The 25,973-nt window shown below is 48.7% G+C and overlaps 1 protein-coding gene across 5 annotated transcripts in view; it reads right to left on the bottom strand.

Annotated features, from left to right (window-relative positions):
- LOC102999060 (cyclin-Y-like protein 1) overlaps positions 1 to 25,973 on the bottom strand; it is a 785,789-nt gene that overhangs the window by 291,948 nt on the left and 467,868 nt on the right. For 3 of the 5 annotated variants that reach the window (XM_057541093.1, XM_057541096.1, XM_057541087.1), the window contains exon 3: positions 20,269 to 20,439. In XM_057541093.1, coding sequence (XP_057397076.1) covers positions 20,269 to 20,439 — 171 coding nt within the window. Of the gene's footprint in view, positions 1 to 20,268; positions 20,440 to 21,031; positions 21,277 to 21,534; positions 21,556 to 25,973 lie in introns of those variants that run through there. The other 2 variants (XM_057541108.1, XM_057541100.1) reach the window with 2 other exon arrangements.

The following is a 25,973-nucleotide window of genomic DNA, read 5'->3' as shown; positions in this document are numbered from 1 at the left end:
ATTCTTCAATACACAGCGAGGGTTAAACTGGGTCAGAGTGACAAGCAGGTTTTATCCTGTGTGATATTTCTCAACTACTGGTGGTGGCCATGTCAGTACTGGGAGACAAAGACAGATGGGGATAGAAAGAGCCGGGGAGAGGGAGGAGGGAGAAGCCTCGTGGGAGGAATACTGTGATGAACAGGAGGAGGGTCACAAATGCCACATAGCTGCGGTCTTTGAATGAAAGGATTTTAAACAAGTCACGTCAACACGGCACACCTCAGTTACTTCACCTGTAAAACAGATCATCTCGAGCTTACTGAGGAGCAAAAATGAGATGACATTTTTCTTTACAGCTCAAGCAAGTACCTGCCATATGCTCAGAAAATGCTGGTTCCCTTCTCCCTCTTTCCCTTGCCTCCATCTCACTGGGAAAGGTGGAGGAGTCATGAAAATCAGAATCAGAGTAAAAATAATGTGACATTTAAAGGATACACCCATCAGGCTGATCATCTCCCTGCAAGTGTTGATGTTGAATCCATCGAATTTGACGTCTGTTCCTAAATATTTAAATAGAAAAGAGGGGAGGGAATCACGATCATTTGAAGGCAGGGGAAATAATCTCCCTGGTAGGAAGCCACCAAGGACGCCAGCCAGAGTACGGAGCCAAATGTGAGCGCCACAAAAAGGAGAGAGCATGCCGGCGGGCTCCTGGGCAGGGCCCCCTGTGGGTGGTACAGGTGGGCACCAGCGTCAGGGTTCAGTGTCTGAACCCCAGCTTTGCTACTCACAAGCCACCGGGACTTCAGCAAACTAATATCTCTGAGCTTTGGTTTCTTTCTCCGTCAATAAGAACAGTACTTGCCCCCAAAGCTAATTGGGGATAAAATGAGATAATGTAAGTGAACTTCCTAGCACAGGGCTTGGTATATGGCAAGTTCTTAATAAACCAGCTAACTTTTTATTGGCTAGGTATTGTTCTAAGCACTGTACTTCTACTCCTCAAAATAACCCCATGTGGTAGATACTTTCATCCCTATTTTATAGATAAGGAAACTGAGGCTCAGAGAGGTTAAATAATTTGCTCAAGATCACACGACCCAGGCAGAGCTGGGATTTAAACGCAGGCCACCCGTCTCCATAGCCCAAGCTTTTAGCCATAACAGCCTCTCAAACAGCAGCTGTTATCCTTACTGCTAAATTGCAGGTATCTCCTGGGAGCTACAGCCATCCCTGGCTCCGTACTCACCTCGCCCTCACCTGAGCGCCAAGGCAGGAAGGAGCCAAAGACCCTGCAAATCCTCTCCTCTTCCCTGGGCTCTTTCTCTGCAAGGCAGGAGGGAGAGCGGGAGCGGGGCGGGGTGTCTCTGGGAACTTTCTGGAAGTTTTTTTTCAAATATTTTCGATCTGTGGTTAGTCAAATCTGCAGATGCACAACCCTCGGATATGGAAGACTGACTATACTCAAACTTCACTGTACTGAGCTGGATATCCTTGCTAATATACATTTGTAACAGAAAAGTGTTCAAACTTTCAGTTCTTAAAGTCGTAAGCATACCATTTCTCCACTTTTCTTTAGTATGTTAAGTGCTGAATTAATATTCTTACATAAATCATCAATTGCTTCCTCGTAGTTTTGCTTCTGTGCTGGCTTTGATAGTTTCCCTGTACTAAAACATAGTCAAACCTCACAGTTCCTGCTCAGGAGCCTGAAGATCTCAGCACAAAGGGAAGGGTTTCCCGTTACACCGCTCCTGAGTCTTTGTGTGAGCGAATCAGGCTCAGAGAAAACAATTCACACTATAGAGTATTCATGAAACAACGGGCTGCCGGCCATCAGTGGATGGCACAAAAGGGCCTGAGAGTTTGGGTCTCTGTTCCCCGGAGAAAATATCACCTCGTGTGCTGCGGGAAACCAAAACAGAGCCATCATCAGAAAGGAACCTGTCACACCAGCCTTGGGCCAGCCCACAGGCCTGGGCAGCTGAGCACCACTGCCCTGCGGCCAGGCCTCAAGGGGACTGGATCCCCGGGCCCCAGCCCAGGGAGACTCAGGCACACGGACAGATGAGGAGACAGAGGGGGGCAAAATGACTCACTCATCTTCCCAGGGAGGTGAAGTGTGAAGAACAATAGCGTATTTAAATTCCACAAAAAACGTGCCAGGCTGATCTGAGTGTCCCCTATAACTCTAAATGTATTGGAGGGAAATTAAAAAGAAGTACTTAGCAGTTCATAAACATATGAAATACATTACCCAAGACACAGGGGGCAGAGAACCTGTGGAAGAAGGGTTTTAAGGGAATTCATGGAGAACAAGGTTCGAGGGAGGGAGGGAGGGAAGGAAGGAATGGCAGAAGCAATCGTGGCTAGCATTCACTGAGCTTCTGTTCCTGGCCAGAACTAGTTACAAATGCTTTCCCGTTAAATGCTTTTCTCATTTAATCCAAATAACCCCCAAAAGATGGGCCCTATTGTTATAATCCCTCAAGCGTCTGACGGACGGTGAATGATGTCACAGAAAATCCCCAGCAGAGAAGAGACTGGGCCCTAGGCCTGGCTGTGCCAATAACCAGCTGTGAAACCCACAACACACCCTCACTCTGGGCCTTCATCTCCACACCAGCAATTTAGAAAACCCGTAGGGCTCTCCAGTTCTACCGCTGCTAATCCAAAGCCCAGCCTGGGTGGACCACACACCTGAACCACAGGAACGGCCATCATGCTCCCAATATTCATTATGGCAAAAACATAACCAAAAAAACTTATTTTCAGGAGCAACTAAACCATCCGCGTATAACACTGGAAGCAGTAGCATCGGCACACTTGATGCTTCAGTACGTCACGACGACGTGCTGACTTACAGAGATAAGTGAGACAAAAGCATTGCTTTTGCCTGTTTATTGGACTATTTCTCGTTCTGCCCACATTTTCAGGGAGAAAAAATAAAGATGACTATTTCTCGCACATCATGTCCTATGACCCCACAGGCTCCCGGGTCCCGCCTGTCATTCACCTCTGCCTCTCCCACCCTGCCTGGCCCAGAGCCTCGAACACATAATAAAGGCTCCGTAGATGCTAGTTGAGTAAATGATCACCCCACCTCTTCTCTATTTATTCTTTTGATATTTATAGAGCAACCACTTAATAGCAGAGAGTTCTTCTAAACCGCACAGCGTTTGTTTGCCACTGCCAGGGCGGAGGAAGGGTTAAGTTAAAGGGGCAGCTCTCCAATCACTGCCAGTCCAGATGAATTTGTCAGCCTCCCTGTCTGCTGTTCCTCTTCACACCCTCCTTCCCCAGCATGCCCTGAACCTCAGCCCCTAGGGGTTTAAGACCAAAACTTCCAGAGAAAGGCACTCATAAGGAGGAAAAATCATTTGCCAGGCCCTTAAAAACGGCTTCCTTCTCTGCACCATTTCCATCAGGAGCTTGCTAGAGACTCACTCCCCAGCACTCTGTACTGAGCCTGTGATTTTTTTAACCCTTTCGGGTCATGAACCCATCTGAGGATCTGTGGACAGCGACACACCCTCTTCAGAGAAATGCACACACACGTCTTCAAACACATGCAGGGCCTGGGCAGGGACGGTTCCCAGACCTCCATAAGCCGGTTCACAGGTCCACAGGCACAAGGCCGCAACTCCTAGGCTATGGGGATCAGAGAGGGGAGGGGGAGCTAGGCCTCAGTTGACCTGGCACTGCCTTCTTGGTTGGTCTGGACGACACCTCTCCTTTAACCAAAAGGGATTAGGGTCTCATAACACAGGCCCCTCAAAACAGCACCACAACCCAGTCTGAATTCACAAATCATTCAGCTCTTCCATTTGTTTCAACTTAAAATATAAGAAGAAGGGGAAAAGAAAAGAACAGAGGAAATGTTTTGACTAGGAGAGAAAAAATTGCTCTATAAAAGATACTTCCGAAATGACTTAAAAACACAATCAAAGATAGCTTCCTGCTACTGTGCATGTTAACCCGTCACTTCCCCGCAGGCTAACTCCACATAATAATCCAATATTTACCCGACCTGAACCAGGGGTGGGCCCACCGGGTGGCCTGGGGAGCCATCTGCAATAGATTTTTTAGTGGTCATTTACACTTGCCACTGTAATGGAATAATGGGAGCGCCGAGCCGTAGATTGATTCGGTTAAAGCGAATATGATGGCCCTTTAATTTGGGAAACTCTGCAAATCTGAGCTTTCAGATCATCTCTGGACCCCACTGTCAGACTCTGTATGTGGTTTGTCTGTGTACAGCAAATCTTAAGAAATGTTTGGTGAATGACTTCATGAGATGCATGCATAAGTGAATGGCTTGTAAACCAGCCCCCTTAAATACACACACACACAAACACACACACACACGTAGGTTCACGTGGCTGTACCCTTGACTCATATTGCTTCTTCCTCCCCTTGTGCACCTAACTGCCACTATTCCTTCAGCACTCAGCTCTGCTATCATCTCCTCCTGGAAGCCTTCCCTGATCTCCCCTGGCTGGGATAAGAGCTCTGGATCCTCATAGTATCTTTCTATTAGAATTAACATTTGTCTTCCTTTGATATCTGCTAAGGACTGAATTATGCCCCCCCTCCAAATTCATATCTTGAAGTCCTAAACCCCAACATGCCTATATTTGGACACAGGGCCTATAAGGAGGTTAAATTAAACCTAGTAAGGTTAAATAAAGTCAGAAGGATGGGGCCCTAATCTAATAGGACTGGTGTCCTTATAAGAAAAGACACCAGAGTGCTCCCTTTCTTTCCCCCTCTGTCCATGCACACAAACCAAGGAAGGGCCATGTGAGGACACAGCTAGAAGGCGGCCATCTGCAAGCCAGGAAGAGAGCCCTCACCGGAAACCAACCCTGCTGGCACCTTGACCTTGGACTTCCAGCCTCCAGAACCGTGAGAAGATAAATTTCTGTTGTTTAAGCCACCCAGTCTGTGGTATTTTGTTACGGCAGCTCAAGCCGACTGACAACAGTACCAATGCACAGACACACGAGCTCCTTGAGGGCTGAGACCGTATCGTCTTCCTGTTTCTAGTCTTAGTACCTAATGTGGTCCTTGCACACAGTAAGTGATTAATAAATTCCTGTTGAGTAAATATAAGAGTGGATGGAGGTAAGAGGCTGCAAAGACCTCCTCCCTTTCTCACCCTCAGAATCTCAGAGCTATGTTTAAACCCCCTCAGGTCAGAGTAGGTAAAAAACGCAGACCCTCCAGGTGCTGTCACTCACTGAGGGAGAGGCAAGGTGGCTGCCTTCTAGCTGTGTCCTCACATGGCCCTTCCTTGGCTTGTGCGCAGGGACGCAGAGAGGGGAAGGAGAGGGAGCACTCTGGTGTCTCCTATAAGGACACCAGTCCTATTGGATTAGGGCTCCATCCTTCTGACTTCATTTAACCTTAATAGGTTTAATTTAACCTCCTTATAGGCCCTATGTCCAAATATAATCATGTTGGGGTTTAAGGGTTCAAGATATGAATTTAGGGGCATAATTCAGTTCAAGGCAAAGCCAGACGTCAACCCTCTCAGTGTCCTTCCTGCCAATTACTTGCAGCTGTTGGGGCCACCTGCCCAGATGTCAGATGCAAGAGGGAAGACACAGTTTAGAAATAATAAAATGCTCAACTCAACAACATCTTTTATTCATACGGGAGCAGGTCCTGGCTGCAGAGTCCTTTAACCCGTTGACCAAGCCACCAGTAAGGGACCACTAGCTACGTCGGCGGTGCTTTGCGAGATCACCAAGGGGAAAGCCTGGTGCCTGCCCTGAAAGAACCTGTAATCTAGTTGTGAGGTCTGAGTTAGGAAATATTCTCTGGGTCCTTGGTACCTTCATTAGTCAGTAGCCTCGTGTTTACTGAGTATCTAGAACCCGCAGAACATGGTCAGGTAAAAAAAGATTAATCAGCTATGGACCCTAGCTTTCAGGAGCTTTTATAAGTAAAAACAAAACAAATAATAATGATGAGGATAATGAGAAGAGTAGCAGTCAACACTTAATGAAATCTCATTATGAGCCAGGCACTGGTCTCCATGCTTTCCATATATTAACCTATCTATTCCTCACAACAGTTCTAGGACATGGGTTTTATTATCCCCATTTCACAGATGAGGAGACTGAGGCAGAGACAGATTAAGTAGTTTGTCTCACATATAAAGCAACCAAGGAGTAGAGCTGGGATTCAATCCCAGGGATCTGTCTCCAGACCCCTTGTCCTTAGTGACTAAAAGTGCCACATAGGTGACAGAGACCTTCTTTTCCCTCCTCCTTAGAAAGCGGGGCTGGACAGGGTGCAGTGTTTTCATAGGTTGATGACAGAATAAGAGGAGGCGCAGCCATGTAAAGCAGGTACACACCCAGGTGGAAGCAGGTGGGGGCCCTGGGGTGGCTTGCTCAGCCAGGTCCCCACTCAGTGCCCACTCTGTCCAGGCAAGCCCTATAGGTGGAGCCAAGGGGCTCTGTGCAAACCCCCTGGACCAACCATCTCCATGGTCCTCCCCCAGCTCAACAGTCTACGATTCCAGTGCCGTGAGACTTCTGACAACAGAGAAGATATGCAGAGCTAAGGAAGCCAGAGATCATCCAAGAGTCTCAGAAGGTGTGGAAGGGAGATGTAAGCTGTCTCCTCGGGGATGGGAAGGCTCAGTGAAGGCAGAAAGAGGATGGCGGGTAATGTTCCAGGCCCGGGTAAACGCCAGCTGGAGGGCGATGAACCCTAACCCTAACCCTCACTTAGGGCAGAGCAAATGAACGGGTTCAGCAGATCCAGTTTGAATTTTGTCCCACCCTTGTTTTTCCACGTCCATGGGCCATCTTTAGTGTATCACCTTTCTTCTGGAACTTTTAACGAATATGTGGTCATCTGGCTCTTCAACTTGATGAGAGCAACTTTACATGTGTACCTTCATCCAGGAGCGATAGGGAAACAATAGAGTTTGCATGTAAATGGAAGGTCCAGGAGAAACGGGCTTGCTGCAGCCTCTTGCATTTCTGTGGAAGTTAGCTGATGCTCCATCACTGAGAACATGACGCAGTTTAGCAACAACATCGACACAGCAGGGACTAGAGAAAATGCCAAGTATTAGAAGACCAAGGCCCATGGGAGGTGAGATGCCACAAAGTGGAGGTAGAGACCTCCCCGGCTCTGCTTTTGATTAGAGCCTCTGGTAGCCACACGGCTGGAGGAAACCGAGAGAGAACAATGTGAACAGTAGCAGCAACAACAGACTCTCAGGAATCTGCCCTTGAGCGTGGCTGCGGTTCTCTGCCCAGGGCGCAAAGGCGATCCTCACAGAGACAGGGCAGGTTCACTCCCAGTTTTAGATCCTCTGTGTTTGGGGAGTCCCCAAAGAACTGGGTCTTCCTTCATCTGGAGGTGACAAAGGGCAAAAGCTCTGGGCTCATTACCATGTAAATGAAAACTACAAGGCAGATTTTCAGCAAAGCTGCTCTCAGGCGATAAATGCCCTGCTACCTCATTAAACCATGCAGGACCCTCTTCTATTAATTCAAAGCCCGCTGATTGGGCTGTCCTTTAAAGGGCTCCTTCCCCAAAATGAGACCCAGCATTCCAGGGTTGAGGACAGCTGGGGACCCGAGAGGCTGCTGCAGCAAGGCGCCCTTGGCGGCTAACAGGCTTTTCCCCGAAGGGCTCTGAGGATGGATCGCAAACGGGATTTCCAGGCATTCCCGCTAAGGACTAGGAGTCCCAAGGTCTCCAGCCCACAGACACCCAAAAGCAGCATCCCATCCGCAAAGCTATAAAGAGAGCCTGGAGGATTAGAGCCAGTATGCAGCTGGAGTTCGACGTAGATCAAGCACTTAGTGAGTCTCTGGATCCAGACGCGGCTCCCAATTCATGCTACTGTCCTACCTGAGCCCGGAGCTGCTGGCCCAGCGTGCCGGGATGCTTCCAGCAGAGAAATACCACGCAGGAGGAGGAGGAGGCGGAGAGGGACACGCGGAGCCCCCGCCTCGCTCCTGGACCTCTGAAGCACCTTTAATCCATCCCCTGCCTGGATTGAATGCTTGTTGAATTGCTTTTTCCTGGGGCATCTGTGAGCACACAAAAGGGGCTGACTGGGCTTGGGCCAACAGCTATTGAGAAGTTCCTCTCCGCGGTACAAGGACCTTCTCAATCTCCAGACGCGACCATTCACTGAAGGCGCCGGCAGCAGGGCTGGAGCACAGATTGGCACATTCCCCTTTGCAGCAAAAGAGCTCCTCCAGCTGCCTTGACATCGTGTCTGCATAAAATGAGCTTTCAGGGGGTCAGGACCCGCACGTGGGGAGGTGTTTCCGTGCTGTGCAGGGCATCTTCCTTTTGGATTTAGGAAAGCAAAAGGCAAAAATGGCCCTAGGCACAGTGGAGAAGTCTCCTTCCAGACCGGCAAGCCTAACTCTGTCTTGTATTTATAAAACCCCTTGTCTTCTGACCCTGCCTCTTCCATACCTGCACATCCGGCCCCCTGCGGAGTGTAAAGGACCGAGCCTTGTTGCCCCTGATTTACAGATGAAGAAACCAAAGCATGGAGAGGTTAAGTGACTTGCTTCAGAGGTGACAGAGCTGGTCACAGGGGGTGGGGGTGACAGAGGGCTCTCTCTCTGACAATCGCACCTTTGAAGATTAACTGACAGCCTGAGAGGACTGAATCTTTGAAGGACCGGAGAACAGGGCTGCCAAAGGATTTGTGTAAGAAGGACGTGCAGCTGAAGCACGGAGCTCGTAAAATATCCCAGCCCCCCAGGAGTTCGGAGGAAGGGGCAACTGCGGGGAGGAGGTCCCCCAGGCAACCCTCACTGCACTCACGCACACCATCCCCTCTGCTCAACATCCCCAGGAGGGGGAACACACAAACACCACCTAGTGACCGTGTCCAGCTCTAGTTCTCGGGTTAGCTCCGTCCTCCCTGTGAAGGCTGGAAAAGACTGCGACACTTCTGCAGTCAAGCATCAAACATCTCTGTGCAGACCCTCCATCCTCCCAAACAGAGCCTTCCTCCCTCCTGCCCTGCTTTCCTTTCTGTCCGGTGGGTGTAGGCATCCCGAATTCAAAGTACTTAAACATCATCCTGATAATAACATAAGATTAAACCTCCTGCCCCCAAACAGAATGGGCCATCAACAGTCAGAATCAAGTTCTACTGTCGTTGTCACTGTTTTGTTATTATCACCACCAATACTGATTAGCAGCACAACTCCTCACCCTCCTTACTGGCTTCTCCTCTTGACATTTGAATGTGGATGTTTCCTGGGCTTCCTCCTCAAACCCTCTTCTACACTCTCCTCCTGGCAAAGTCATGCCCCTCCTGCAGCTCCTGCCACTTTTTTTTTGGCCACACCACGCAGCATATGGGATCTTAGTTCTCCGACCAGGGATCCAACCCGTGGCCCCTGCAATGGAAGCGTGGAGTCCTAACCACTGGACCACCAGGGGATTCTGATGCATAAATCTGAGTCTCCAGCTCTAATCTCTCTCCTGAGCACCTAACCGAGTTTTCCACTGCCTGATGGACAGATGGTGCCCGTCCATCAGGTGTCCCAAATGGGTGCCCTGCAGGCAATGCAAGTCTCCTAGTCCAAACTGAGCTCATTAGCTTCCCTCCAAATGACTGCTGCTGGGGCTCTGCTAACGGCTCTTCCTCCGTCCCCACATCCAGCCAGCTGTCTGGCCCCAGTTCCTCCTCCTTCTTCACCTATGTTACATGCATTTATTTCTCTGTAGTTAAAGCCCTCATCATGTCCCTCCTGGGCCAACGCAAGATTCTTCTAACTGGCCCGTGCTGGAATACAAGTTCCCTGAGGTCACAGCTGTTTTGCTCCCCACTGGATCCTCCACCAAGTCACAGTAAACCCTTCATGAGCAAAGATCTATCTCTCCTCCATCTTCACATTGCTAAAAAATTCTTCCCTAAAGCAAAGATCCAATCACGTCATGTCCCCGAAGACATATTCTGTAGGTCACCAGTTGACCTCAGTGTTCAAATTCCTACACATCATAATTAGCTGGGCATGTAGCCCCAACCTGCCTGTCCGGCCCCCTCCCTTGTGTCTTCTCAATCTATCTGCCCTTTACTAAGGCTGCCCTGGGCTAGTCCTTGTCTTTGGTACAGATTCTTTTCAATCTTAGTATCTGTATCCTCTCTCCTGGAGGGAAAAAAAAAAAAGCACCTCTCAACCAACACTTTCTCTGCCTGGAAAATTATTTTATTGTTCAAGACTTAGCTCAAGTGTCCTCTTCTTTGGTAAGCCTCCCCCTGCTCCTCCTCCTTCCCCAGAGTCTCCAAGATACATCTCCACTATAGGACCTGCTATAGGAATTATGACAGTGAGTTCTCTACCGGGGCCAGGGCCCGGTGACCTCCTAGTGATTTCAATACCACACACCTGTCTCAGCCTGTGCCATCGGGTGTTATTATGTATTTGTTACACTATATTCCTTCAAAACAAATGAAACCCTTGGTAGGCTAACCCCAGCATGGTGAATGTAGCAAACATTCATTATTCATCATCAGTTTGTTAGTGATGACGTTGACACCTCAGATAGTTACGATACTTCCCCCTAGTCATGCATTTGATTCTCACAACAATCATGGGAGCCAGATGGTCCAAGTATTTCACAAATAATGAAACTGAGGCAGCAAATAGGTTACCATCACTTAGCCAGATGGTGACAATAGCAAGGAAAACTGACTCCAAAGTACTCCAAAGTACTCCTGAAAATGCATCCTTGGGTTTAGATTCTGACATTGAGACTCAGAGTCAGTTAACAGAGGCAGTGTAATAGAACAATTGAGAGCCTCTCCCAGGATTACGCCTCTAAACCTATCAAGTCTCTACAAAACAAGTAGATCCTGTTATTTCTGCCTGGAGAGAATCAGAATCTTCTGACTTTAAGTGTTAAAGGATTCTTCTACATACAGAGACTCTGAATTTGGAAACCAGCTAGATGAGCCACAATGTTGTACAACATCCAGGTTTTAAAGAACCCACGATAAGACTGGATTTTCTTTCTTTCTTAAAAGAACCTCTCTCTTGCTGCTTCACCCAATTCAATCACATATACCTTTTATAAATGCAATCAAACCAAAGAAATAAGGTCTTTTCTGTATTTTGTTACTCGGAGAAAAAAGGCGTCTTGAACACGAGTGACCCTCCTTGTTCGGCTCTGCTCCCTCACTGGTAATTCCAGGACATAAAAGTCACCAATTTCAAACAGAAACAGGAGATAACCAGGTCGAACTGTCATTTCCAGAAAACCTTACTCATCCTCTCTCTTGAAAAGGTCAGTTTATTGGGATAATGATGAAATGATTATTAACCAATCTTACTGGGCTCTGCAAGTCCTCTCACCTCTAAGGATAAAAATCCATTCCTGGAGACCAGGCATTCACTGGACGTGCTCACACTTGTGTACACCCATAGCCCCCTGCCCTCCTGGGGCTGCCTGTGGCTTTACCCCACGGTGAATTAATGCAGGCTCACCCACCACAGTGCTCCCAAGTTTACTGGCATCGCCAGACAATGTCAAGAATTATTTTGTTTTACTTCTCTGATGTTCCCAGTTTACCTTGTTTCAGATTAATAAAGCAATTACAATACTCTCAATTAAGAAGCTATTTTACAATGCACTTTCAATTCCAGTTTGTGAGCAACTCACTTAATTATTTCTATTTGTTTTTCTTCCTGAGTGGATAATTTCTTCTGTCTTAGAATAGTAGAGCAATCTTTTTCTTAAAGAAGAAATACTGGGCCAAATTCTTCCTTAAAACTTGGTGTCTTCAGCTCATACCATCAAACATAAACATCTTCCTGGACAGTAAACAGAGCTCAGATCTCATCAAATATCAAACCTTATTCTTACTTCAAAGCTGTTGAAGGAACTTTTCGTCATCTTCATGATCCTCAGCTATAATTTTTCTTTTTATCTTTTGATATGTACTAATTAGATTATCATCTACATCGTATAACTGAAAAGACAGGTTTAAAGCCTGGCCCCGAACAACAAAGAAAAAAGAGTCTCGACCCATAGGCCTGGCTGCTTATCCGTCTTTGTCTATTTGTGGGACCTTAGGAGATCAACCTCCCAGAGAATGTTTCTTCAAATTAAAAAAAAAAAAAAAAAAGAGAGAGAGAAAAATCAAAATCTCTTCATTTCACTGGGTTGTTAAGAAAATTAAAGGTGGTGATACATGTAAAAACACCTTGCAAACCATAACACTCTAAGCACATATTAGCTAAAGTTATTATTAGTGCTTGACAACATGGCATGGAAAAGGACCCCTCCAGGGAAGGTTATCTCATTGGGAACGATAAACAGGAGGGGATGGTGATGGCCTGACAGTCACTAAGGCTATCTCATTGGGGACAATAAACAGGAGGGGATGGTGATGGTCTGACAGTCACTAACGGAAGGCCCCAGAGACCAGCCATTTGTTTTCACACCCTTTGCTCCTCAGGACATGTAAGACTCAGAGCATATCTCATTCATTCTGACCCCCTTCCTCAGACAGTCACAAAGAGACTGGAATTGAAATAAAACACATCCTGATAGGTTCATGAGTTTCTAGCCCCTTCCCTTTCTCCATTTGGAGCTCAAGATTTAGGCACTGTGGCCCTCACTTTTTCTCGAGTTGAGAGATTCTGTTGCTGTTGTTGATTTGCTTATATATTTTCTGCTTCTGAGTCACAACACAAGAGTGCCCCTGGAGATGCAAATCAAAACCACAATGAAAAATCACCGTACACCTGTCAGAATGGCTATCATCAAAAAGATAACAAATATTGGGGCTTCCCTGGTGGCGCAGTGGTTGAGAATCTGCCTGCCAATGCAGGGGACACGGGTTCGGGCCCTGGTCTGGGAGGATCCCACATGCCGCGGAGCAACTGGGCCCGTGAGCCACAGCTACTGAGCCTGCGCGTCTGGAGCCTGTGCTCCGCAACAAGAGAGGCCCGCACACCGCGATGAAGAGTGGCCCCCACTAGCCACAACTAGAGGAAGCCCATGCACAGAAACGAAGACCCAACACAGCCAAAAATAAATAAATAAATAAATAACAAAGATAACAAATATTAATATATTAATAGTATAGCACAGAGAACTCTTCTCAATACTCTGTAATGACCTACATGGGAAAAGAATCTAAAAAAGAGTGGATATGTGTATATGCATAACTGATTCACTTTGCTGTACAGCAGAAATTAATACAACATTTTTAATCAACTATAATCCAATAAACATTTTTTTTTAAAAAGCCAACAAATAATAAGCGTTGGTGAAGATGTAGAGAAAAGGGAACCCTTGCACACTGTTGGTGGGAATGTAGACTGGTGTAGCCACCATGGGAAACAGCACAGAGGTTCCTCAAAAAATTAAAAATAGAATTACCATATGATCCAGCTATTCCACTCCTGGGCATATATCCAAAGAAAATGAAAACACTAATTTGAAAAGATACATGCTCCCCCATGTTTATAGCAGCACTATTTACAATAGCCAAGATATGGAAGCAACCTTAATGTCCGTCAACAGATGAATGGATAAAGAAGATGTGGTATACACATACAACGGACTATTACTCAGCCATAAAAAAGAATGAAATTTTGCCATTTGGAACAACATGGATAAGCCTAGAGGATATTGTGCTTAGTGAAGTAAGTCAGACAGAGAGAGACAAACACTGCATGTTTTCACTTATATGTGGAATTTAAAAAATAAAACAAGTGAGTATAACAAAACAGAAACACACACAGATACAGAGAACAAACAAGTGGTTACCAGTGAGGGGAGGGGCACAATAGGGGAAGGGGATTAAGAGGTACAAACTACTGTGTATAAAATAAATAAGAGGGACTTCCCTGGTGGTCCAGTGGTAAAGAATCCCCCTTACAAGGCAGGGGACACAGGTTTGACCCTGTGTCCCTGGTCAGGGAACTATGATCCCACACGCCTCGGGGCAACTAGACCCTTGCACCACAACTACTGAGCTCGCGTGTCTCAACTAGAGAGCCTGTGTGCTGCAAACTACAGAGCCCACGTGCCCTGGAGCCTGGGCACCGCAACTACAGAGAAGCCCGCGCGCCGCAAGGAAAGATCCCGCATGCCTCAACAAAGATCCCGCATGTCGCAACTAAGACCTGACGCAGCCAAAAATAAATAATAAAATAAATAAATAAATAATTTAAAAATAAAATAAATAAGATACAAGGATGCAATGTACAGCACAGGGAATATAGCCAACATTTTATAATAAACTTAAATGAAGTATAATCTTAAAAACTATCAAATCACTATGTTATACACCTGAAACGAATGTAACATTGTATATCAACTATACTTTAATTGAAAAAAAGAGTTCTCTTATTCCAAGGTGGGGCAGGCCACAGTTCCAAAATATTTGATAACTGTGGCTTAAAGAGAAATATTTGGGTTGAAATACAAAAAGCAAACAAATGCATTTAGAGATTAGCATTGCCATGCCTATGGAGAAAGTTGACAATTAAAAGGATAATATGGGTCACCATGCCTTACTATCGGGGTGACCCTGAGCAATAATATTTCCTACTTCGTAGAGCTGTCATGAGGATTAAATGAGTTAATATATGTAAATGTGGAGAAGAGCATTGGCACAGAGGAAGCACTGTCTAAAGGTTTGCCATTAGTATTGTTACAACAATTGACAAATTTTTATCAATCACTCAGGTGCTGGCCAATTTAAAACTTGTCCCCCCCCAAAAATAAAATAAAATAAATAAAACTTGTCCCATCTTTTTCCAATCTTCCATGGTTAGCAACAGTTGACAGTTTGTTCTTGTGAGAATGGACCAATAAATCAACAAAATGTTGTATCTGATCCACGAGAATATACACCGGATGCATCTGTCCTAAGTGCTGTGGTTGGTTTTGGCGAAATGCAACTGTGTTTATAAACAAATTAGAAAACCTATTTTTCCGCCCCTTTCTTTCCCTCAATTCAGAGACAATGATCCCAATGACCTCTTTAGACATATTGTTACTAAGTGTGGTTGTTTCAATTATCAAACACCAAATGAGCTTACAAAATAAGACAAGGATAAAAGAAGAAGTCTGGAAAAATCACCTTCCTCTTCAGTATCAATAAATAACACTAAATTTTCAATTGAATTAAAAATGTACATGAAGAAAACAGTTTGATGCAACCTTCTGCATTCAAACTTTCGAGAAGAAACCAGCCCTTACTTGTCAGTTTCCTAAGGATCAAGGACTACATTCCCTTATCTTCATATCCCCAGGGCATGCAACAGACACTCTCAAAAGATGGATGCATAGATGGAAAAAACAGAGCTGCCTTTTACCCACATTGTTCAGAACCCATCAAATTCCTATAATCACAGAATTAAAGAATGTTAGTGATGTGGAAGGAATTGAGCTCAGGAGAAGTTACACAACTTGCCCAAAGCCACGTAGCTATTTAACAGCAGAGACTGAACTTGATCTATCACCCCTATAAAGAACGCAGGGCTCTCAAGCTGTACCAGAGCTTCCCAGCTAAGGGCAAGTCTCCGTGGCCTTTTGGAAGCTTTTGAAATATGCCTCTGACACCAGGAAAAGTGTCACATGGGTGCTTTTCTTCACGTATCTAATCAATATTTACTGCAGAGCAATCTTCACCTACACTCTTCGTTACTCTCAGGAATTAAAGAACCACCGACTCTCTCTCCAACTTGTCACTTCAGGCCTCTGAGATGAGAGATTCGCTACTTGTGGTATGAAATCCTTCTCCTGTCTCCCAAAGCTTTCCGATTTCACCTCGGGGATAAATCAAAAGCATTTCCATGCTGTTTATATTAGAGTGGCCTTTTGTTGAAGAAACATGCTTTATAATTTGAGGCGCTGGGACTTTTGTTTACAGACGGAATTAAGTACAGGTTGAAACTGTGGCTTTTAGACATAACACTGCAGGAGAAGCTTACGCTCTACCACGTAAGAAATCTTTCTCAAACTCCAAGAGACTGGCACCTCCAAATCAGTGAGCTGGGCAGACAGCATTTGTTCCTGCCTGCTGGCACACAGCTCAATGCTACGGCCACATGGCCCAAACAAGAGCTCCAGGAGCCTAAGCCAGCGGTACTAGTGCCACACCTCTGATGTGCAGACAGGGCAGCCCAACGGGGAGTGCCCTGGGTCAGAGACTTGGAAGCAGAGAAAGGAAACGGAGCATAGCTCAGATGATATTACGTTCCTGCTCTAAACCCTTCAGTGATTCCCACTGCCTGCTGTGCGACACTCAGAATCCTCACCGGGGCTTACAATTGGGTCCCAATCTATTCCTCCTCCTTACCTCCTGGTTCCCTGCAGGCCTACCATGTTCTAGATGATCCAGACTGTTCTATCTCCCTGAACAGTTCAATGACGTCACCACCTCCACACCTCTGCACAAGGTGCCTCTCCCCTGAGATGCTCCAACCACTCCCTCCCTCAGATCTCATCCTAAGTGCCACCTCTTCTCTAGAACCTTTCCTGAGTTCTCCTCCAACCTCCCAGGCCTCCCCCAAGTGGAAGTGGCCTCAATCGCCATGACACTCTTGCAGTCCTTTTGTAACCGCCCATGGTAATTATTTTCTAAACGGTGTGGCAGCAATTTGGGAATGTTTTTTCTTGCTGTCAGTCAGCATTAGCTGAGCATCTTCCGTGTGTCAGATGCTGTGTTGGGTGCCTGGGACATGAAAATAAATAAAGTCAAGGTTCTTGCCTTCAATGGGCTTATGCTCTAGTGGATGAGATGACACTAGGACAAAGAGTTATACCTAGTGCAGGGGGGAAATGAAATATGAGAGAGATGATGGCATTTTAAGTTGGGTCTGAAAGAGAAATGTGTTCACTGGGCAAAAAAATAGAGAGGGAGGAAGGGTTCTTCGAGGGAAAAAGAACATTATATACAGCAGTGCTTGTCACAGGTTTTACTGAATGAATAAAACAAAGGCCGGGAAGGTTAGCTCCTTCCTGATTGGTTAGCTCCCTGCTCACTACTGTCTACATTTACTGAGTGTGTTCACGACTCCCATCCCTCACAGCAACCCCGGAAGTTAGGCAGCACCATCCTCATTTTATGGATGAGAAAACTGAGGCTTCCAATGCCCAAAGCCCCAAAGCTGTCAAGTAGCAGAGCGTGGCCGGTGTTCCTGATACTATAAGGTTGTACTAATGAGTTCGCCTTCAAGGACCTAAATATAAAGCAAACTCAGCTCTCTTCCTCTGAGCCTGGGTGGACCACTCCGGGCAGCCCTCAAATACCCAAAAACCATCTCAGGGAACACATACTGCGAGGGAACAAGAGAGAAGCAGCCGAAGCTGTGCTGCGTGCAGATTCTGGGAACAGCGAGGCCCTGTGTCTCCCTATAAACCTGATGTTACTCCTCTCACGGTACATGGTTTTAGTGGCCCCAAATGTGGGCCCTCTGTCCTAAGATATAAACGGCAACCGGGAAAGAGCCATCCAAAAGTCACCTCAGGCCAACTCAGGCTCATTAAAGCTCCCTTAGGGCTCCGAGAATTGAATGGAACCTCTGGCTTTCTAGGAGAAAGCATTTCGTTTTTGACAGAGTTCTTTTCCCCCCTTTTCTTCATCTGATCATTTTCTCAATTTTTCCCTTTCACGTTCAGGCTTTTTCTGTAACTCTTGTATTGGGCACATGCCCTTCTAGTTTTTCCTCCTAGCTGGGACTATGATATCTTGCTATTGTCATGTTCCTTTTCCATTGAAAGCAATCAAAAATGAAAATCCACATTTCAGAACAGTGTCTATTAAATAGGCACCTTTTCATGGTTGGGAAAAAAAAAAAAAAAGAGCACTCTCTGAGGGCTGAGTTTCAGTTCTGTGTGTCACCTAAAGATTAGACACTTGGGTGAGACTTCTGCCTCTTCACAGGCCATTTGTATTTGGGTATTTGGGAGAGATGGTAGAAAGTCTGGAGTCAGAACCAACTTGTTCTAAGGAATTCGTCGTCGAAAGCATTGCTAATCAAAGTGTGGTCCTGGGACCAGTAGCAACTGCATCGCTTGTGAGCTTGTTGGGAACGGAGACTCTCAGGCTCACCCCAGACCAGCTGAACCAGAATCTGCCGTTTTGCAAGATCCCAAGTGATTCGTAAGTACATTAAAATTTTAGAAGCACTGGTCTAGAATTAAAAGGGATTTGCTTTAATGAAACCATCCTGTAGCCTCCACGTGGATTTCTTTCCGAAGAAAGAAATCTCTGTACAGTGAACTCCATAGAGCAACCTCCACCACCCTTTTCCACCCAAATTGTTTATTCATGGAAGAATTCTGAAATGATAAATCATCTTCCAGAAATCACACTCAGCCTGAGGGAGTTCCAGATGACACAAAGCTGATGGCCAGCCTTTCTGCGGCCTGTGGGAACTAAGAAGGGAGAGGTGATAGGCGACCCTCGTCCCGCCTCCTTTAAGGCCCTGGATCTTTTTGTTGATATCTTTGCCTCTCGGAAGAGGGGAGCGAAAGACGTGTTGTACAACCGCACGGGTGACTAATGTGAGACTGAGGGGGCTGTGCTGTGTACTGAGCTCTGAGATCCTTGAGTGGGGGGATGCTCTGTAAACACAAATGGCAGAACCAAGGGCCAACCAAGTCCAGGCTGTGCTCAGACCTCACACTTCCAATAACAACAGTCAAGACACACACAGATGAACCCAGACTAACCTGTCATCTACACTGGAGAAAGGAACAGAGAGGATGGAGAATCACGTGCACCTGGTTTAAGGAAATGACAGCTAGAGCTGGAGGCAAGAAAAGAGAAGAGGGGAGGTGATGACCAGGCCCTGCTCGAGGCTGTCCTGCCCACCTGGTCCCACTCACCCTCCAAGTGGAGCTAAAGCTCACGGGCGGACAGAGGCTGTGACCAGAGCCCTGGCAGGCCACACAGGTGCTGGCCTGGCATCCCACTTGACCTTGTCCTCGATGAAGAGGACACCTGCCTCAGAGACATTTCTGTAAAAAAAGGGAGCACCAAAAGAGTTACCCCTTGTTGAAAAACCAAAACCGGGTCCCCCACCCAAAGTGAGTGTTTTTGCACTAATTCCGATAAATATGCACATCACAGGAAGCTCGTTTAGACTCCTGGCATCTCTCAGACCTCTAAGTGCAACACCTGGGTTATTGATTCCTCTGTGTTAAAGCCCAACTTGGTAGTGCCCTCCCCACCTCTACTAATTTTTCACCCATTATTTCCATCTTCACCTTTTAATTCTCTAAAACGGCAATATTTTAAAACACTAAAATGGTTTACTTGTATCAATCAATACCTGCTTTTCCACCAATTATAATTTATTTGTAGATTAACAGTTTTTCAGCTCCAGAAACATGATTCTGTCCTCTTAATATGCCCACATCAGCAAGCTCTCACAGGAAGTCTGGAATGGACAGCAAAGGGCAGTGGTGGCAGAAAGACCCTCAGGCTCTGAAATCCAGACAGGAATGCCATCCATCTTCCTCCACCACAACCAAAAGACAGCCCTCCCCCCCCCCAGAACCGAATGCATCAGAGATCAGCCGCCCCTGAGGACTGAGGCTCTGAATTTGATTTCAGCTAACTTCCACTTCATAGAAAAGCACTCGACTTTATTCCCCCTGTACCTCAGACCTGGATAAGCCAAGCAGTTCTCCAGAAACACATCTGAAGGAACACCTCTGCATCCCCTCCCCACCGCCAACATGCACGGGCATGCCTGAACACACCACCTCCCAAGGCAAAGAGAAAGTTAACTTTCAAATAAAGCTGTCCTGCAGCCAGTCTGGTCACATTTCCAGACCCTTCACATTCACAAAGGTGGTTCTTGCAACTCTGGCCTAAATCCAGAAGCTGAAAACTGACCGCTGCCTGCTGAGGGCACAGACCAGGGTCAAAGGTCCACAAACACACGTTCGCCACAAATACACCACTTTCTTTCTTTCTCTCTCTCTCTCTCTCTTTTGATCAAAGTGAGAATAATGGGCCAGGCTTATTGTCTTTCCTTCAGAGAAGCCAGGATGGGCGGCTGGTGGGAAGCTCCAGACAGAATGTGGGCGTGTGAATCTATACAGGCTCCACAGAGGAATTTTCTGGGAACTCCAGGGGTTTTGAGGAAGGGTGGTCTCAGGCTGGGACACAGGGGCTCCTCGGATTCTCGGGTACCCCAGAAGTCTGGGGTGTAGGGGGGGCGGAGTGGCAAGGCTATCCTGACAGCCAGGCGCCCCTTCCCTGCAGTCCCAGGCCCTCCCCGCCACGGCGGGGTCACTCACCGCCCGTGAGCTGTGCAGGGCCGAAGCACAGCGCCAGCTGAAACCACAGGATCACGGCCAAGAGTCTCTGGGGGTACTGAGGCTGCTGCTGCTCTAGAAATCCATCTCCATGGCTCGGGTTCATTCCATGATACATCTTTCATCCACAGAGGGCATCCGGCTTGCAAGAGTCTGCAACCAGGAGCGAACACGACGATACCCCAGGCTGCCGGGGCGCCGGGGGCCACGCTCCCCCTCCTCCGCCCTGGGACCGGGACCCCCGGCTTCCCCTGCTCCTTCCCCATTCCTCCCCCGCGCGGCCCCCGCCCCCTTTCCCACGGCGAGCTCCCCCCGCTTCTCCCCAGCGCGGGCTACACTGAGTAACAGCCGCCGCGGGATGCTGCGCGTGCGGGAGCGATGGAGGAGGGGAGGGAGGGCAGGGGTTAGCGCACATTGGCTCCGCGCCGGTCCCCCGGATTCAGCGGCTGTGACCACGACAGGAAAGTCTAAAGCCTTCCAGCCTCTCGGGGCTGAAAAAACACTTTTCCCCGGGCCTATACATTTCACTCTTACGAATCTCACGAGGTGGCACCGGATCCCCCCAGCTACTTCTCTGGTTTTCCCCAGGATCGGGATGGGTCCTACTGCCCAGTCCCCAGTGAGATTTCTCTGCGCTGTCAAAAAATTCCTCCCTCGGGGAGCAGAGCCAGGCACCAACTCCCCCTCCTCGGCCTGCGAGCGCCTCCCCGGAATGGAAAGCCCCTTCCGGGGCTCTCGGTCTTACCTGTGGGTCTCATGCATGCAGCTTCCTTCCCTCCTCCGCCTCCTCCCCCCGCCAGTCTAACCCGCATCTGTGCGCGACCTCTGCTGCCGCCGCTGCGCGAGCGAGCGAGACGTTAAGCCTCGGCGGCGCCGGCGGCAACGGCGGCGCCGGCGGCGCCCGGCTCCAGCTCCCCGCGCCTGCGCTCTCCCTCCCCAGGCTCCGGAGCGGACGCGTGAGGGAGTTGCGGGGGGAAGGACGACAGTCCGGTCGCGCGCCCCCGAGGAGGTACCCGCGCGCCCGCTACCTGAGCTCCCGAGCGCGCGGCGGCGTCGCGGAGAAAGGGAGGGGGAGGGGGAGGGGGAGGGGGAGGGGGCGGCGGCGGCGGCGGCGGCGGCGCCCGGCTCCAGCTCCCCGCGCCTGCGCTCTCCCTCCCCAGGCTCCGGAGCGGACGCGTGCGGGAGTTGCGGGGGGAAGGACGACAGTCCGGTCGCGCGCCCCCGAGGAGGTACCCGCGCGCCCGCTACCTGAGCTCCCGAGCGCGCGGCGGCGTCGCGGAGAAAGGGAGGGGGAGGGGGCGGCGGCGGCGGCGGCGGCGGCGGCGGCGGCGCCCGGCTCCAGCTCCCCGCGCCCGCGCTCTCCCTCCCCAGGCTCCGGGAGCGGACGCGTGCGGGAGTTGCGGGGGGGCGGGAGGACGACAGTCCGGCCACAGTCCCCCGAGAAGGCACCCGCGCGCCCGCTACCTGAGCTCCCGAGCGCGCGGCGGCGGCGCGGAGAGAGGGAGGGGGCGGGGGCGGGGCGGAGGCGCGCAGCCCGGACACGCACGAGGCGGGCACACGCCTCCGCAGACCCAGCCAGCGCCGCGGCTGGGGAAGGGGCCCCGCGAGCGCGGGGAGGGGGAAGGGACCCTCCGCCGCCGCAACCAATCGGAAGCCCGCGCGCCTGCACGTGTCGGCACAGGCCTAGGGCCGGGTCGCCCCTTTCCTGGCGCAGGACGGCGGTCTGCGCATGCGCTGCGCGCGAGCCCGGGTGGCCGCCGCGGCCTCCGCGCGTCCTCCGGTGCCCCCAGAGCGCGGCACGGCGCGGGAGAGGGCTCCGCTTTAGGCTGCTGCCGCGGTGGCGGCTCCAACCCGTGGGACAAGAGTGCACAGGGCGGCCGGTCCCCACCCCAAGACCCTCACCACCGACGGGGTTCACGTGGGCGGGGGGGGGGGGGACGGCCAATTGCCAAAGTCTTCCTTTCCTGCGTTTAGCTCTCCGCACCTCACCACATCCCACCAAGGCTCTGCGTGTCCCCTCAGAGCCCGAATGACACTCTTCCCCCTCCCCCGCTCCCTTGATATTTGCCCTTTTGCGAGCCACAGGCGTTATGCGGGAGGACTCTTAGCCTGTCTGGGAGATGCGCTGGCCCCTCCGAACGTCCGCCCGGCGCGCGCTCTCCTTGCGGGGAGAGGGAGGGTCCTCGGTGCAGCTGCAGAAGGTTGAGTACGGAGGAGGGGGCGGCGGTGGGGTGGGGGGCTTCTGGGGTCGTGGATCGGAACCCAAGGGGGTCGAGGGTGTTTGCCCTCCCAGCCCCCGGTGGAGAGAGTTTGCCTCGTCGGTGTTGTCTCTCTGTGGCTTTTGGTGCCCGAGCCCAGCCCGCAGAAGGGTGCAACTCACTCCCCACTGGTTCTGGCCGCCCGCTGGCCCTGCGCAAGGCTGGCCTTCCTCGGCCTGCCTGGCTCCGAGGGCCTACGTCCCAGCCACGGTAGTTAAGGGGTGTGAGCTAATGAGGTGTTGCAGGCAGGCGGCACTTTAGAACCAGCGGCACCCCATTATTCTGTAGCAATTTGTGGATATGAAAACCACGTTTCGGATGCCGCCACCAAATCATCTTCTGCTTCCATCGGCTTTCCCTAAATCTCACATACTGATGGTAGTCAGGAAATTACAGCTTTTACTGTGTCGACTCTTACTGGGAGTAATTTTAACAAATTCTGTCAGGATAGATTAACTTTTAGTAGATAAATGTAACTCAGCATTTTTTCTCTTTATTTATTTTTGCTTTGTAAAACTGAGATGGCAGCTTTGCATAGAATAAGTTCAAGATTTTTCACTAGCACAAGTTCGTTTCTGCTAAAGCTTGTGCTTTGGGGCTCCAGAATCTTAGTTGGGTACCCACGCTTCCAAGGTCCTATGACTGACCTCTAGAGTTTGAATATTTATGTAATTGTTTTTCTCAGTAAATTTTCTAAAGCTTTCTAATAAGCCGTCAAATCAACAAACTCAAAAACATTTGTTGACCATGTGTATGTCTTTACAATCATAAGAGATATGTCTAAGCACTATTGAGACCTGTTCTCCAGCTGATAAATACAATCCAGTCGTACAGAGAATGAAAGAATTGAAAGAAACATCCAAGTTTATCTGGTGCAAACACAGGACCTGTGCTTGAGTACCCCCCCCCCCCGACATTTCTGCTAAGTGGTCATGCAGCCTCATGGAATACTTGAGGAAGCCTGTAATGTTTGCCCTCAGCTCTCTTAGAAAAGCCCTCTTTGTACTGAACTGAAACGTACCTCCCTGAAACTTTTACACACTGGTTCCGGCTCTCCCATCTGGGCCCACACAGCTAAATGGGATTCCTCTTCCTTAAGACAGAGCTTTACTCATTTGGAGATGGCTTTACGTCCCCTTAACTCTTCCTTTCTCCGGGTTAAACTTAGCTACTTCGCACAGTGTGGCAGTGCCTAGACTCCTCACCAGCCTTGTAGCCTTTCTCTGGATGGGACCCAGTTTCCCAATGGCCACCCACCCCCCAGCAAGCAGAGTTCGTTTCCAGAAGGGGATTCCACACTCACTCCGTGGGTTCCGACCAGCACACGGCAGGACTGGCACATCCTGTATGTTAAATAATTTGCTTCTATTAATGCAACGTCAGAAGACAAGCATGTGGAGGGCAGGTACAGCACACCATTCTGTTAGCTTTCCACATTATCTCATGTATTAGTTTCTAGGGCTGTCATAACAAAATATCACACACTAGGTGTCATAAAACCACAAAGATTTATTTTCTCACAGTTCTGGAGGCCAAAAGTCCGAGATTAAGGTATCAGCGGGTTTGGTTTCTTCTAAGGCTGCTCTCCTTGGCTTGCAGATGGCCACCATCTTGCTGTGTGCTCACATGGTCATCCCTCTGCGTGTGCAAGTGTCTGGTGTCTCCCTCTGTGTGTGTGTGTGTGTGTGTGTCCTAATCTTTTTTATAAGGACACCAGTTATATCGGATTAGAGACCACTCTAACAAGACCATTTTAACTTTATTCCCTCTTTAAAGGCCCTGTCTTGAAATACAGTCACATTCTGAGGTACTGGAGGTTGGTGGGGGGGGACACAATTCAGTGTCCGGTGTTACACTCATTTTACAGGCGAGGATGCTAAAGACAAAGGAGTTCAATCCATTTACTCACGACCACCCAGCCAGTGGAGGCATCAGATTAAATCTAAAGCAGTTCAGTTCCATCCTAATGGTTTTCCCAATACATCACAGCTATTGCTATGAACACCTTCCACCTCAAGGATTCTAGGTAAGTTATCCTGAATATAGGATGTAGATTTTTCTCAAGAGGACGAGAATAAGGGTAGATGGAATGCAGGAGAGAGCATGACTTACTTCCTGCTAAATGGGCAAAAACTTAATCTTTCTTCCTCTTTCATATAGAAGTCAATGCCAAAACCAATACCAGTGGGGAGACATGCTGAAGCAAAGCCTCCAGAGTCTCCCTCCCAAACACAGGAGAGCTGAGGGGCTTTTCTGACCTGATTAAAAACTCCACCCCTCCTCGGACTCCACGCTTCTCTCAACCCTCCATGAATGACATTCCTCACTGTTTTCACTCATTTTCCCCTCCCCTCTCCCATCCTCTTACTGCCCCCCACCTTGCCCTAGGATTCTTTTTCAAAACTTACTGAAGCTCTGTCTTCATGGCATAGCCTTTGATTTCATTTTCAGTGGACAATAACATTTCATTCCAAATATATTCATTGAGCACCTACTATGAACTGGGCACTGTACTGGGTGCTGGAGATGCAGTAGTGAGCAAAGATGCTAAACCCCCTGCCCTGGAAGAACTCACAGTCTACTTAAGGAATACATGATAAACAAAAGAGGAAAACATTGGGAGTGTTAGATGGTGTGAAGTACTAGGCAGAATAATGAATCAGGGAATTTATAGAGGAGATGTGTAGGTTAGAGCATAGGCAGAGTCGTTATAACAAAGTGATCCAAATATTCAGTAATTTAAATAGAAGTTTATCTCTCCCTTATGTGAATGTCTTACTATTCTAGGTGGATGGGGCATCTCTGCTCCATAGGGTCATTCAGGGACCCAGATTCCTTCTACCTCATTATTCTGCCATCCTCTAAGATACTGTCTTCATGTGTGGGACAGAAGCTGGGTCACTGATCTGTCTGGGGTCCAGTCTGAGGGAAAGTGATAAGAAAAGGGAATCTAAGGCAAACAATTTCCTTTCAGGCAAGGGAGGCAGAAGTTACACAAAAATTAGCTCTCTCACCTATCATTAGTGAGAACCTAGTCACATGACCATATCTAGCTGCAAGGGAAGCTGGGAAATGTAGTCTTTATGGGGCAACCAGGTGACCAGAAGCAAGAAGAGAGTGGACTGAAGGGGTCAGGGGAAACTGGCAGTCTATCACATGTGCTGTGCAAAGATCAAGGCTTAAATTTTTGATAAAGTAGGCAGGGAAGCCCTTACTGGGAAGGTAACATTTAAGTAAAAACCTGAAGGAGTGAGCTATGCAGTTTTCTAAGAGAAAAGCATTTCCAGGCAAAGGGAGAACAGATGCAATGTCCCTGAGGCAGGAGCATGCCTGTTGTGTACAGGAAACAGGAAGGATGTCAATGAGGCTGGAGTGAGTAAGTGATGCAGACAACTAGGGGGGCTGAGGTCAGAGAGGTCTCCTACTGAG

Source organism: Balaenoptera acutorostrata, chromosome 1, assembly GCF_949987535.1.
Source record: "Balaenoptera acutorostrata chromosome 1, mBalAcu1.1, whole genome shotgun sequence".
Lineage (NCBI taxonomy): Eukaryota > Metazoa > Chordata > Mammalia > Artiodactyla > Balaenopteridae > Balaenoptera > Balaenoptera acutorostrata.
The sequence above is the reverse complement of the archived record's forward strand: the minus strand, read 5'-3'. Positions and strand labels throughout refer to the sequence as shown.